At 41.3% G+C, this 15,775-nt stretch overlaps 1 protein-coding gene across 4 annotated transcripts in view; it reads left to right on the top strand.

Annotated features, from left to right (window-relative positions):
* Positions 1 to 15,071, top strand: part of sfmbt2 (Scm like with four mbt domains 2) — a 62,416-nt gene extending 47,345 nt beyond the window's left edge. For all 4 annotated transcript variants that reach the window (XM_061714327.1, XM_061714324.1, XM_061714325.1 and 1 more), the window contains 7 exons: positions 3,819 to 3,958; positions 4,383 to 4,492; positions 6,624 to 6,799; positions 6,955 to 7,124; positions 12,260 to 12,532; positions 12,716 to 12,841; positions 14,107 to 15,071. In XM_061714327.1, the coding sequence (XP_061570311.1) occupies positions 3,819 to 3,958; positions 4,383 to 4,492; positions 6,624 to 6,799; positions 6,955 to 7,124; positions 12,260 to 12,532; positions 12,716 to 12,841; positions 14,107 to 14,247 (1,136 nt within the window). In that variant the 3' untranslated portion in view covers positions 14,248 to 15,071. The remainder of the gene's footprint in view (positions 1 to 3,818; positions 3,959 to 4,382; positions 4,493 to 6,623; positions 6,800 to 6,954; positions 7,125 to 12,259; positions 12,533 to 12,715; positions 12,842 to 14,106) is intronic.
* The last annotated feature ends 704 nt before the right edge of the window (positions 15,072 to 15,775 follow it).

Here is a 15,775-nt window from a genome sequence, read left to right as displayed (position 1 = left end):
CAACTGGAACGCCCCTCGAAGTGGGGTTTCCCACTGGGAAAGTGGGAGAGTCTTCACCACCCCCGAGTTACCATTCCAAGATGGCTGCCATTCCCAGTTCCCACTTCCGATTTCTGAGGTAAATGGAACGCGGCATAAACTCCGGAGCCGGCAGAAAGAAATCTCTAAATTTCGGAGCAAATTTCTTAACAGACGTAGCTACAACTGTTAGATTTCATCTATTAAACCAACATCTTCCTAAATGATTTATTTCAGCCGGCGTGATTCTCAACAGAGCAGCGTCCCAGAGAGAGTTTCTCTCCCGGGGCTGTGGCAGCAGCCTGACCCGGCGGACACGTCTCTTCTCGGGCTGTGAGCTGAGGCTGCTCCCCGGGAGCGGCGGCTCTTCTCATCTCCGAAAACATCGGGTCAAATTTCTTAACAGGCGTTATTTGGATAAACTGAGCCCCGGTTGCGGATCTTAAGGTTACCTTTATACCTGAAAAAATATTAAAACTTAATAAAGTGCAATATTAACAGCGCTACAGCTGAAATTAAAACAGCTTTTGGCTCTCTGCTTCCTGATCAGGTTAGGGATGAAAACGAGGGGGAGTAGGAGAAATGGGACAGGAACCTGGGCCAAGTGCCCTAGATCTCAAGTGCCCTAAAATCTCCCCCTTCTTTTTTAGGGGTTAGGGAAGAAAAGAAGTGCGAGTGGAGAAAAGAAGGGCGAGTGAAGGAGAATTGGGATTGGCCCTTAGAATGCACTTTTTCCTTGTTGTTAAGCGGAGGTCAACCGGAAGTGGCTCTTTGTTGAAATGGTTACCATGGTTACCTCGGGTACAGCGCCACCTAGCGTCACGGAGTCAGCCATGCTCTGGTTACAGTGGTTTATTCAATCTGATTCAGTCTGATCTCAGAACAGCATGTGTGATCAGATAAGTCGATCCAATCTTCTGCATGTCATTATCTGATCAGATCTCCAACCACCTTGAATCGCTGCATGTGCACGTACTGAATGTTAATGAGCTGATATCAGAGTCAGGGGGAAACCCTGCTCCGCAGATGCTCCTTCACTCACTCACGCACACAAGTCCTGACAGAGGCCTCTTAAAAGGAAGCGTTAAACTATGCATTTCTGAGTTTTGGACTTAATTAATTGCATAGGAATGCTGAATTTGTTTAATCATGTGCTCAAACACCTCCATCTTTCCTGAAGTCCAAACAACATGATGGCAGTCTGATTTTAAGTGACGTCCTGTAAAAGTTTAATGGTGTGCAGATACGGAGAATCATATCTGAAACGACACAGCTTAATGCCTTCGTTGATTAACAAACAGGTTGTGTCAGTTCCAATTTGCCGTTTAAAAAACAAAAAACAAACCTAAGCTGCTTCACTGCTTTTTCACTGCTCTGGTTTTGTTGCCAGTTCACCCCCGAGTGTTGGTCTAGTTTTGTTTTGAGGGCCAGTTTTAGAAGCGGGAGGATGGCGATCACGCTAAAGATGCAGATTTTTAACAAATGCTGGGAGTTATGAGTACAAACAACTAAATATAAACTAATTAAAGGGAACAATAAAAAAAGAAATGCTGACAGGAAAGTTGCTTATTGGTGGTAGGAATGCCAGAGACTGCAAGTTGGATATTAAATCATCTGATTTCCATATCATGTTCTTATTTAGTTTTGGATCAGAAACAGAATTTTTCCCTTTTAACTTGAGCATTATTTTCTTTTGTTGTTTTTTTTTTTCTTTGTGCTCTGAAGTGATTTTCTTTAAATAAACTTAACTGTTAATTGGACAATCTTTCAGCAGTTATTCTCTCTATAAAGCAGGTAGTTTGCATAATTTAGCTTGCGCTAGTCTCGTCTTTGACGCTAATTTGACAAGAAAATGTTTTCTGATTTATCTTCAAGGAACACAAACAGCAGCTACAATTAAATGCAGCTCGTGGCTGTTTTGACTGTGTGACTCATTAAGTTTCGTTTCCTCTTCAGAAAAGATTCTTGTCTTTTATAGGACAATATACTTCATGTGTATGTGCCAGGCCTGTTTCATATATGCTTTTTGGATGATCACAGGAAATTCTTCTCTAGTGCATCACTGTCGCACTCAATATTCTCCTTCTGTAATCATCTACTGCCTCTATGCTAGGTAAAAATGTCCAAACGTAAACTCAGAGCCAAAACGTAAGAAGTCCTTTTAACCATGTTTAAATATTTTTCTCTCTATCTAAGACTTGGATATCTTTAGTAATTACACTCTGAGGCCGACCACGGCCTTTATCTCAAATAGCCTTAAGCAGTTGAACATTCTTTGTGTTGTTCAGTTTTCAAAGCAGCTGACAGGATTTAGCTGCATTCTTTCATTTTCACTTTCAAAAGTGCCTGGGTGAGTAAGAATAACTACGGCTCGACTGGGAATTTGTTAAAAAACTTTCTAAGTGACACATTAAAAGCAAAAATGCAGGAAACAAAGGTAATTGAGAATGCTTTATTTTTATCTGGAGAATGGAGTGAAAAATGTAAAGCGTGCTTCTATTTAGTTGCATTTCAGCAGCCAAATACTATTTCGACTAAAATCCCACATTTGCCTTTCATCTCGTGTGTGCTTAGTGTTTACTTTTGGGAGGATTAAACTGTAAACAACATGCATGTTCTCGTACAAAAAGAGCAGGGGCGGCGGGGGGGGCTTTGTGTTGTTTCCAGGAGACCCCTGTCCTCTTTTCCAAACTCCCTGTTTAAAAACCACCCACTCAATCATGCATATTCATCACCTTACCTAATTACTATTCACCCCTGGCAGTGAAGTTCCAGGTGCCGGTGGTAGTCGGGGGGGCGGGGAGCAGCATCTTTCAGTCAACCCTCACTTCTTCCTCTAAGGTTGGGGGAGAGCGGCGGAGTCGCACGAACAGAGCGCTCTCGCCGCCCAGTCTGAGTCTGCAAGCACTTGTGTGACGAAATGACCCACAGGAGGAGATTTGAACATTGAACAACAATACAGTGGCATCTTTGGCAGCGAATATAAAACTTTAAACAGCATTTAAACCTTGAAACCAAAATAATTTGCCCAAATTAGAGCAGTCATCCCAGGGAGGAGATGTTCTGATTTACGCCAGTTCTCGTCCGAGTAGTTTGAGGTGGGCAGCAGAAATCGCCATGGAGACACATCGGTGGGTTATTTGACACTGCTATTAAAGTGATTCAATTACAGCGACACCCGTGTGATGAAACTTCAGATTTGAATTTGACATGTCTACTGTATAGTTGTACCTAGCACTGTTTGACACAAAATAAGCTGCACGTAACAACTTTAGTGCTAGTTAGGAGTTATTCTTGACAGATCCTGTGGTTGTGGAATACATGCAACTCTATGAAATTATTCATCTGTATCATCTAAAGAGGTTGCTGAAACTATAACATTGATTTAAGAACTATCTAACTTGCCTAACTGCCATAATGACGAGGCGTTTCCATGAATAGATTTTTTTCCTTTGCTAATGGCACAATCATATTCGGAGATTGCAACACTAGGATTGATCAGGCTCAGATTATGAGGGAGAGGCACGCTGCATCAGTGCAGACTTTAACCCCACTGCCAATCTTTGGCATGTATCAGAGAAGACTTTACAAATCACTTTCCTTTTTTATTTTAATTCAAGTCTCCTTCAGTGGCTCTTCGTTGTGAGAAACTGATAACTTTGTTCTTATGTAGTAGTTGAGGTGTTTATGAACAAGGAACTCTTCTTGCACTTTGATAAAGAATAAAGTCCATTAAGAGTTTTTTTTTTTTTTTTTTAAAGATCAAAGTAAAACATGTGATGGTATTTCCTTCATTCCAGGCTCAGCCAACGGAAAATACTGCTGCTCCAAGATTTTTGTCAACCACCGCTGTTTCTCAGGCCCCTACCTCAACAAGGGACGCATCGCAGAGCTGCCACAGGCTGTTGGACCCGGCAAATGTACACTTGTCCTGAAAGAGGTGGGCTCATGTCAAAAAGTAGTTTGAGGGGGGTTGGAGGACCGGCGACAGAGTGGAGCAGGTTTAATCAAAGAGTTCCACACTTTCAAAGGGAGGGAGGCGCGGGGGTGCGCCAGGGAGTAGGTGAAAGATGGAGAGGAGACAGCAATGTCTTGTTAACCACCTGCAGTTTCCCAGCAGTACCTTCATTTTAATGTGAGGAACTGTCAGTCAAGTGTGTTTACACATATACTTTCACTGCTGCTCAGCAAAATTCAGGTTTAATTTCTCTAGAGACTGTTTGTTCAGTTACGTGAACATAGTTTTTCTACATGTGTCAGGTGGCAGTTTTGTCACAGTTTGTGATCAGTGGTTCTCCGTGCAGTTTTGTGTTTGGAATCCTTGTGTTTGGATTTATTTATTCTCGTTCTGCTTTCCCCTTCAGCTATTGAGCATGCTGATCAACGCCGCCTACAAGCCCGGGCGAGTCCTGAAGGAGCTGCAGGAGCTGGAGGATCAGAGCTGGGACTGCCAAGAAGAGACCCTCAAAGCCAAGTAGGAGAACTCGCACAACAAAACACAAGAGTATATTCACACAAGATTCACTCCTGTCTCGGCTCACTTAAAACTTTTTTTTTTCCAACTGTAGAATCAGATTGTGACAGGGTTCCATGCTTAAATCATTAAGCATCATTTATTTCCCTATAGCAGGCTTTTCAGAACATCCTGTTTTTTTCCCCTCCTTCATGTTCCCAGAACTCCTTTTTGCTGCCCTCCACTGAATTTTTTATACTTCATGTTGCTGCAGTGCAGTTTGTGTGAGGTCTGTATTTTCCTCCGCTGCTGGCTGCACAAAGCCAAATTATTCCGCAGCTCTAGGCTCGTGTACAATGTTTTCTATGTTTTCTAATAAAACGCTGCCCCATTTTGCTGGCAGAATTAAGACAGACTCGGCCAGTCAGAAGTACAAGTGAGTCACCTGCAGGGGCCTGCAGAGCGCAGTAATCACATTCACGCACCAGTGTTTTGACAACTTGCCAAAGGAGTTACCTTTAATTTTCTGGGACATCCACTGCCCAGAGAGTCAATTTACTTTTTGACTGTGATGAGTGCAGAGTGCGCGCACACACACACACACACACACACACACACACACACACACACACACACACACACACACACACACACACACACACACACACACACACACACACACACACACACACACACACACACACAAAAGTCAGTTTTACTACAAAGAGGCACACAGAGTACAAATTTCATTAGGTTGTGATTTTTTGGTACTTTAATGAAATTTTCTTTTTTATGTATTTAAAAACAAACACACAAAAAAGACATTATTTGGCGAAACAATTTTTTTTTTTAATCATAAGTCACTGCTTTAAAAATGTAAAAAGTAGGGACACAGCTGATCCGAGGACATTTTCAACTTCTTGAACAAGATTATTTATTTATTTTGTTGCTGTAAATCAATATATAGTTTATTTTTAGATGTTGCATTGAGTTTCAGTTCCACTGCATTTACAAAATCTTAAATATAGAATTTCATGTCTGTTTTTTTTGTTTTTTTTTAAGGGGGGGGGGGGACTGCATGACTCCGTGTCTTAAAGGTTTGGAGGCTTATTGGAGTACTTTGGTAGTACAGGTCACTGTCTTGAAGGGTACAGTGCTGGCTAAAGTCAATATCAGTGTTGTCCTCCATACTCTTGATGTAGTCCTCTTTTCCAAGAGTTATTCCCGGTCCAAGGATCACCACTAAGACCGGACTGATGAATCTGACCTGTTCTCGTAACAGTATCTAAATGTTGGGGGAGAGATTACACAAAGCTTGCCATGCCAAAACAAAGAACAACTAAAGAAAATGTGCACAATAAAACCTCACAGAGACAAAGCAGATGCATTTACATACATACAAAAAAAGCACTCAAAGCTGAAACTCCAGCGGTGGTTAACTGTTGTGATGATAAAATAGTTAATTACTGAGACATGGTACATTTAAGTTTGGATAAATACTTTTTATTTTTATTAGAAACTGGAAAAATATCATATGAAATGTTTGTCTAAGAGTTGCACTATTTTCTTTTTGTTATTGTGTCATTTGACACAATTAAAGTAGAAGGTTTAAAGACATTTTTCATTATAATGATCAGTAAAACTAGTCTGAGGATGTTTGGAGGTCATCCAAAGCCATGCTGCTTTTTTTTTTAATTAGCTCAAGATTTCTGATTTAATTCTGTTTGTCTATTGTTTTCCCAACAGAGAAGATTGTTAGATTAAAATAATTTTTCATAGCTTGCTTCATCAGACCAATAGTCCAAATTAAAAAAAACTACGTACTTAGAATTGGTGTATTGTCACATTTCGGAGGTCGTGGCTACACCGTTTTAATAGTGTTGCCTTAGGGGAAAAAGATTTCCATCTAATTGCAGTTGTTCGCCTCTTTCGTATTTATCAGTGCCTTTTAAAATCCCAATAAATTTATAAAAAGCTTCTCCTTAAACAGTCCCATTTCATCCCCACATCATTACTGCGCAGGCAATCATCACTCATTGTTGAAGGATTTGATGGATTAGGAATGGTTTAATTATCCATTGTTCTCATAATTCAAAGACGATCAATGACTAACATCCCTCCCTGGTCTCTCTATCCTTTCTTTTTTTCACAGATATAAAGGGAAAAGCTATCGCTCCACTATCAAGATAGTCCGCTTGGCAGACCAGATCCCAGATTTCTGCCGTAAAGTGTGTGTGAAACTGCAGTGCTGCACAAACCTCTTCAGCCCCGTCCTCGTTACCGACAAGTGCTTCAAGAACTGCTCCGTACAAACAAAAACCAAATACAGTGAGTCTGTAATTATATCCCTCCCCTCCTTAGGCCACAGCTATGAAGAAGACTCACATCGAAGCTTGTGACGATGCAGTGTATAATTGCCTTTGATGAGTGGCTGCGTTTTGTTTTGGGTGCATTGTTTTTCGACATCTGCTGTGTGTCCACAGCCTATTACTATGGGAAGAAGAGGAAGCTACCCAAGCCCGCGGGAGGAGAGGAAACAGCAGAGGGAGAGCTGGCCAAGCCCATGCGCCGCAGGAAGAAGAGGAAAGCTATCTTTGTGCAGAAGAAGAGACGCTCGTCAGCTGTGGACTACACTCCCGCTGGCTCTCCACAGGTTAGACTTCTCCCATGCCGGCTGTCCTGCACGCTGGTGCTCATGAGACTACAGCCTTCACCCAGAATGAACTTGGCATGAAATATTAAAGAGGCAGGATGAAAGAGAGGTTATCACAAATGAGTTTTAGTTCAGTTTGGACAACTTGAGCTTTAATCAGAGGTGTAGTGGTGCGTATATGCAGATATGAGATGCAGACCTGCCTCCGGGCAGAGAAGTACACCTAAAAATAGCTTCACATTTGCTGAGTAAGGGTGCACTGGATGATGTTACAGTGTGTGTTTACTGCACACAGATACTTTTGTTCCCAGACCGAAGCTCGTGCAGTAAGGAAGGACGATCTCCCACGTCTGCTTTTTTTTTTTTTTCTTTTCTCAGATGTGGAGGGAGCCAAAGTCATATAATCAAGAGCCAAAACTTTTGGATGAAAAAAGTTTTTCCATATTATTTCAGGTCAAATAGTATGATAATTTCACTACTAAGTCGAACTTCTTCATAAAAACGTCTTCGTCTCTGCTGGATTTCAGATCATTATGATCCTTCAATTACTTTTTAATCACACAAAGCTTGATACACAAGAGGGTCAGACACACGTGCAGCCAGTGGTGGTCCTGGCTTGTTTTGGGATTTGATTGACTTTAATTACATCAGTGGTCTGACATCCAGAGGTGAATTTAAACCCACCCCCCTCCAGAGTTATTATCGTTCACGAAAACGAACGAAATAACGAAAACTAAAATTGAAAAAACAATTTTGTTAACTGAACTAAATAAAAACTAAAATTAAAAGACAAAAACGATAACTAACTGAAACTATATTGCGTGTTTAGAAAACTAACTAAAACGAACTGAAATTATAGATATAATTTCCTCAGTTTTAGTTCCTGTCAATATAAACCTCTTGGTTTGATCAATTTATTCCGCTCTGGCCGTTTCTCTCCAACTGGCAGCTACGGCACCTGAACGCCTCACGGTCCAGGACGTCAAAACTAAAACTAAAACTAAAACGAATAAAAACTAAACTAAAACTAAGCATTTTTGATGATATAAAAACTAATAAAAACTAGCAAACCCACACTAAAAACGAATTAAAACTAACTGAATTGAAGGAGAAAAAGTCAAAATGAAATAAAACTAAACTAAAATAAAAATTTCAAAACTATTATAACCCTGCCCCCCTCCCTCCTGCTCTTCTTCAAAAAGAACCTCTGAGACTTTCTAGTGACGGAGAATATCAATCCAACCCTTCCAATTCAGCCTAAATGTAACTAGTATAAATGTTTTTAGTGTTGGTAACCATTTTTTCCCCCCAGTCTTTTCATGAAAGCCTTATTTCATGAAATTATTTTATTCAAACTATTGAATAAAAGATTTGAGTGGTTTGTAGTTTACCCTACTCTAACAAATATTTGCATTTTAGCAACTTTGTACTCAGCTTTACAGTCCTCAATTTCATTGAAATGCAGCCAGATGGTGCTTCTTTTTTGGCTCATTTCTTTATTTTTATCCGACGCGCTTTCATTTTAATCCAACTCCCCCGTCCCTCTGTCGTTCTGTGTGTACCTGGTTTATACCACTACACTTGCTCTCTTCGGAGCGTCTGTGCTAGTCTAGTCTGTGATCACATGTGATTGGCTGCTGGGTTTGCCTATCACAATTAAGAATGCCTGCTGAATTCTGAGAGCGGCTGAACGCTCTTGTTGTCTCCAACCAGAGTCGTCTCTTAGAGCCGCTTGTTGGCAGGGACCAGCACCACGTTCTCAGCATGATGCTGATGTGGCGGTGCACACTCCTCTAAACGGGTAGGGGCAAATACAGGACTGTCTCAGAAAATTAGAATATTGTGATAAAGTCCTTTTATTTTCTGTAATGCAAAAATGTCATACATTCTGGATTCATTAAAAATCAACTGAAATATTGCAAGCCTTTTATTATTTTAATATTGCTGATCATGGCTTACAGTTTAAGAAAACTCAAATATCCTATCTCAAAAAATTTGAATATTCTGGGAATCTTAATCTTAAACTGTAAACTATAATCAGCAATATTAAAATAATAAAAGGCTTGCAATATTTCAGTTAACTTGTAATGAATCCAGAATGTATAACATTTTTTTTTTTTTTTTTTTTAATTGCATTACAGAAAATAAAGGACTTTATCACAATATTCTAATTTTCTGAGACAGTCCTGTAAGTGTTTTTTGGTTTCCTGCTTTGCCCGTATCAAAAACCCCCTTTGCATGTATCAACCAAACAAACAGGGAAAAATCCGAAAAATGTAGCTTTAAATCTTTAAAGACCATTTACAGATGCATCACCACTCTGCAGGCCGGGTGCTAGAATATCACATAGGAGCCTTTACTCAGTGTCTTAGACAAGCAGCTGCTTGAGCGCTACTCGACTTCTCACTCTTTCAGTCATGTCACAGCACAGATGTTCACACTCAGCACCTTGATTTGCTTTGAGGGATGAGACTCTTCGTCTTCAGTGTTGCAGTATGTACTCTAACAAACTCTTTGCACTGCCCTTTGAAGGACTGTTCTCCACAAAGAACATTTTTCTGCTGCTCATCTGATGCTTTGAAACCTGAACCATCACTTAACAATTGCATCGTTGTTTTCAGTTTTATCGACTTTCCTCTTGGGTATCTCAGTGGTTGCCTGGTGTCTGTCTGTCACTGTTGTTCGGGGTGGAAACGGATGAAGCTGAGACACGAGGAGAGGAGAAGCAGGCGGACTGGCCCTACAAGTATCATTTTAAGGGAGCCTAAACTATGTTACTTACACACAGGACACAGCCCTCTACTGGTGTTTAAAGTTAAAGTTTAGGTTATCCAGTTCAAAATGAAGGCTGTCTGTTTTTAAACAGGGTGTCCAGAAGACGGCTGGACAGCTCCTGGCTAAAAGCCTGCCCAGCGCTTACCGTCACACTGAGGAGAAGTTGCTGCTTTTGCAGCGCTGTGTGGTTAACAAGAGCACCAGTCAAACCTGGATTAAAAAAAAAAGAAGTTTTTATTAAGACAAAAGAAGATTACAGCCTTTTTTCAAAAGATTTGATCTTAAAAAAAGAGTTGTCATCCTGCAAACAGGGTCGTTTTATATCTAGGTCAATACACCAGTTATTTATTTATTACTTTGCAAACGTTAAAATGCTGCTGTTACAAAGGTATTAAAACATCCAGATAATATTTGTTCTTCTTAATAATAAGAAACCTTTGTTGGCATCTGTTGCATCTAAATGAACAGGAGGTTTCACATGGCAGAAATGAGTCTGTAAAGAGGCTCAAGATCAAAACATCTTCAGCCAAATCAAATGTGTAACACCAGGGGAAAAAATCTATATAATTTCCATGTAATGCTGGTCTCTGAATAATGATCTTTTAAAATGTAAATGCCTAAAAGTTGTTGTATTAGAAAATATGGAAGAGTAAGTGGAAACAATAACAATGAATTTTGTAAAACCCGAGTGACGGCTTGTGTTTTGCCTCAAAAAGAGGTGCCATTTTGCTCCTGACGTTTGCTGAGTTTTCTAAGCTTCACTTCACACACTGATTTAGTCAGATTCTCAAATCAAAATTCCCATCTGAACCCTGAGTTTCTTCCTGGGAGCCCTATTCATGAAGACTGCCAACAAACGTCCAGGATCAAATCTTATAGAGCAGGGCAAAGACGCTAGCAGAAACCGGGAAACTAATGCACGGTGTGTGTCCTTCTGTCCACCAACATCCTCCAGAATACTGAAGCAGCTCCACACCGGGACGAGGCTGCCCCGCAGGCAGAGCCGACATGGGAAGTTTTATTGCAGAAGAGGAGAGACGGCCTGATAAACAGAGAAACCATTGCAGAATCTGCAGATCCTTCAAACCACCAAGATCCTCCTGATTACCAGAATAGCAACCCCCTGGAGCTGAAGAGTCAGATGTAGACACTGATTAGGACTACAAAGCTAAATCCTTAGGAAACGCTTCTTCGTAGACCAAATGGTTGGCTGTGTTTACCAGAATGTTGAGCAAAACTGTTCCTCCCTGAACCCATGAAGGTGTTCGTTATCAGAAGACATATTACTTGTTTTCTTAGAAATTAGATGGATGGATAGATGGATACAAATTGAGTTCACTGCACCCCTGAACAGAGCTGTAGGTGACGTCGACACCAAGGAGCAATGCAAGACATGCAACTTGCAATTATAGAGAGGACTTTTATTCACTCGTCCTGATCTAATAACACTCTGCTTTCCTATTCCAGCAGAGAGACCAAATTCAGACCATCTCTGTGTCCACTGAAACACCGCTATATTTTTGTCCAGAGTGGTCAGGAGAAGTACTGCCTGTTAGTTGCTGGCTGAAGATCGCCTGCTTGATTTGTTGGCTCTCTCTTGGACAACATGTCTGTGACAAGACATACACTAGTAAAATAATGAAGTAAAATTGATAAAGTAATAAAAAATTATGTTTTCATTTAGTATCAAAACGTACTTTTATCCTTGTGCAGAGTCAGGCAGCAGAGTTCTGAATCAGAGCCTTACAATCCAGCTCGATCTCTCTGTTAGCATTAGATCGACACACTTCAGCCTGTTAAGGTCACTGCAGGACTTTTCCAGAGCTAATACCTTTTTTTTTTAAGGTAACTCTGCCTGAACCCGAGCGGTGTGGAAAAGGGATCATGGTTTCTGTGTTTTTCTGCATCTGTTTTTTCTCCGTTTTGACTGCTCTGGCAGGTATTGTCACAGAAACATCCTCTGTTGTTAGTATGTTTGGTTTAATGAGGTGATGCTCGGAGCCTGGTTTCCTACTTTTGTGAATTCTGGTCAAATACTTGCGTGTGTTGGCGGCTGCGAGGCCGCTCTACCACTAAGGTCTGGTTGATGGAGTGCTGAATTTGGGATTGTCTTTCTGTAAGCCTCTCGTGTCTCCACAAAGTTATTCTGGAAGCTACCACTGACAGATTTACCTTGTTGTATGCTTGTCTTACCAAAGCCCTTCTTTCGTCTGTTGGGTTCCGCGGTGGGGCTCGCCCCAGCTTAGTATGATTGATGATTTAATTCAGCTCTGACATGTGGACAGTCTCAGACTGTTCTCCATATAATGTCCCAAACCTGGACAGCAGGCAGTGTAATGCACCTCACCTCCTTCCTGCAGGACAGCGATGAGGGAGAGGACGATGAAGAAATGGCATTACAGTCAGGCAGCGAGGGCACCAGCTCGGAACCTCGCGAGGACCACACAGACGCCTCGTCGGTGGAGGCGAGCGGCAGCACTCGTCCTCGCAGAGCCGTGACGCTTCGGAGGACCATCAGCTTGGGAGGCTCGGCGGTCGGCCAGGAGGCGGCGGTGGGAATCAGGAGGTCGACCCGCTCACTGTCGGCCTACAACCAGAAGAAGTACCAGCCGCCCAAAGAAGAAGACATGCAGGTGAATGACAGAGCGAACACACACGGGGAAAGGGCTGTAGGTTGAACACTACTATAGGATATAAATGAGTTCCACCGTGAGCTTCTACTTCAGTAAAGATGTCAGACTGGAATCAGAGTTGTGTCCATCTGCTAAATGATTCTTAAGTGATTAATAGTCTGTCTTTAATCCGTGTGTATTCAGGTTGAGGAGGAAGAGGAGGGCCAGCTGGTTTTGGACAGAAACCCTCTGGAGTGGAACGTAGATGAAGTGGTCCAGTTCATCAACTCCACTGACTGTGCATCACTGGCCAACATCTTCAGGGAGCAGGTACACGCGCACACACACACACACACGCACACTCCCCACGGTAAGAATTTGTCATCTCGTGGTAAAAACAATACATTCCTGTTTGACGTTTTTGTGTAAAGCCAATTTATGGTTCTTCGTTAAATCGACGTACGGGAAGGAAGGAAGGAAGGAAGGAAGGAAGGAAGGAAGGAAGGAAGGAAGGAAGGAAGGAAGGAAGGAAGGAAGGAAGGAAGGAAGGAAGGAAGGAAGGAAGGAAGGAAGGAAGGAAGGAAGGAAGGAAGGAAGGAAGGAAGGAAGGAAGGAAGGAAGGAAGGAAGGAAGGAAGGAAGGAAGGAAGGAAGGAAGGAAGGAAGGAAGGAAGGAAGGAAGGAAGGAAGGAAGGAAGGAAGGAAGGAAGGAAGGAAGGAAGGAAGGGAGGGAGGGAGGGAGGGAGGGAGGGAGGGAGGGAGGGAGGGAGGGAGGGAGGGAGGGATTCCCGTTGAGGTTTTTGGGTAATAAACATGGCGGATATGAGTCAATACAGTTTTGCAGTACAGGTGTACTCGTTTAATTGGTTTTTATCAATTTAAATGGTGTAGTTTAGTAGCATTTAGTATCTTTTAGAGCAGTGATTTGGGGGATCCAAAGACTGAATGTGGAGATAGATTTATAGTTACAAAGGTGGAGTTGAATTGGTATTTTTTTTTATCGTTATCGGGATAAATGCCAGAAATTATCGTGATACATTTTTTAGTCCATTCCGCCCAACACACACACACACACACACACACACACACACACACACACACACACACACACACACACACACACACACACACACACACACACACACACACACACACACACACACACACACACACACACACACACACACACACACACACACACACACACACACACACACACACACACACACACACACACACACACACACAAATATTGTCATCCATCTGAACTTTCTTTAAAATAAACAAAGGAAAAAGGTTTAAAACTGGATTTACAAACATGAAAATGGTGACTGAGTCATCCACTGTTGGCTGCTTTAAAGTGCAGTACCAAAGCTGCTTGTAAAACAAAAAAAACAACAACAATTTATGGCACCCCTAATGAAGCAAGAAATCAATAAATCAGGGTCAATAAATCATTCCCATGTTGGTGTTGCATATCATTCTTATGAGGTTTCTGGTGGAATGTTTGCAAATATAATTTATGTTTGTCAGTCAGCTGTCACATATCCCCCTCCAGCACACTCATGTGCGTATGGTGTGTGTGTGTTTTTGCAGGACATCGACGGTCAGGCCCTGCTGTTGCTGACTCTGCCCACAGTCCAGGAGTGTATGGACCTGAAGCTCGGACCTGCCATCAAACTGTGTCACCAGATCGAGCGTGTTAAGGTTGCCTTTTACAGACAGTACGCCGACTGAGCAAAGACCCACGGCAGCAGGCCACCACCTCTCCCACCGAGTCTGGAGGAATGTGCTGGTCAGACACACCTGGGAAATGACGGATTAGCCCCCCCCACCTATTGGAAAGCGTTTTTGTGGATTTTTCGAATTCCAAGAGATAATTTCTTTTTTTTTTTTTCGGAATGGTTTCATTTGAAAAGCACAAGTTGGGTGACAACAGGACATTTTCCCTTCGAGGATTTGAAGGATATACTTTAATATTTTCTGTGTGAAGATCTTATGCAGTAACCCCAGAAAAGAAAAAAAAAATCCAACCTTTCCTGCTGCCTGCCTCGGCAGACCAAACACAAGACTTGATGTTTGTGCTTTGCTGATCTGTGAAGAACTTATTTTGGAGAAGAGACATTTGTTAATTTCTTATGTTGCATTTCCACACTATTTGCCACATGGGGATATCATAGTTTGAATTAAGAGGATATTAACTATGACGAGTTTTACCCTCCTACCTTATTTTTTTCTTAAACATAATTGGTTCTGAAAAATATATCCAAAAAGTATTTAACTAACCAAGAAGTAATATATTTGGAGTATTTATTACCATCCTTATTTATAAGGAATGAATTATTTGGGTGTAAAGAAATAATTGCTATTATAATCATAGTTTCAAACATTTTCAAGTTTTTCTTAAATAAAAAAAGGCAGCCCACATGTGTGAGAATAACTGTGCTCTTCTCATTGTTACAGTCATATGAAACAATCATCTAAGCTATTTTGTGTCCATCTATGCAATTGTGTTGCAGATATTTTTGATATGTAAGGAAATAAATTTCTATTGATTTTTATCTGTCTCTCTCTTGTATTTTCCACTTCACTGAGACGACTTTCTCCTGTTTCTTCATGCAGAAAATATGTTCTGAAGGCTTGTAGCAGCATGATGGACTCTATTGAAAGACTATTTCAGAATGTCTGAAAAAAATTACTTGCAGTATAAAGAACCAGCGGCTCTTCATCAACCACGGGGTAGAAGTGATAAGGATACAACTGATTTATTTACAAACTTGTTTCCAATTAGCATGAATCATTTGCATTTGCTCCCACGAGTGCCAGACTACATTTGCAAAAGAGAGAGCACTTCATATTTGACGCTGTAGAGTTTCAGGGCAAAATAAGGGTTAACAGACACTCAGTCGAGAGCAGTGAGATGTAGGAAGTTAAAACTTCACTGTGGTTAACAGAACAAAAAGAGCACTGCAGCTACAAGAGGAACCACACTCCTCTGCTGCCGTTATAAGAATCTGACATTCTGCTGGAGCTTTTTTATCTTGAGTATTTATTTGAATCAGGTGTTGAAAGGGAAACATCTAAGACGTGCAGGGGAGGTGCAGTTGAGAACCAGGGTTGGGAAACACTGTATTAAATCATTAAACTGACTTAGGCACATATATAGGGCTCAAAATAGATCAAAGTGAAATAAAGTAATTGACAAACGAGTCAAGATAAAGTCGCAACTTAAAAAAACTGTTGGTTAATATCACAACTTACAAAA

Source organism: Cololabis saira, chromosome 23 (genome assembly GCF_033807715.1).
Source record: "Cololabis saira isolate AMF1-May2022 chromosome 23, fColSai1.1, whole genome shotgun sequence".
NCBI lineage: Eukaryota > Metazoa > Chordata > Actinopteri > Beloniformes > Belonidae > Cololabis > Cololabis saira.
This window is presented reverse-complemented; position numbering and strand designations above follow the sequence as displayed.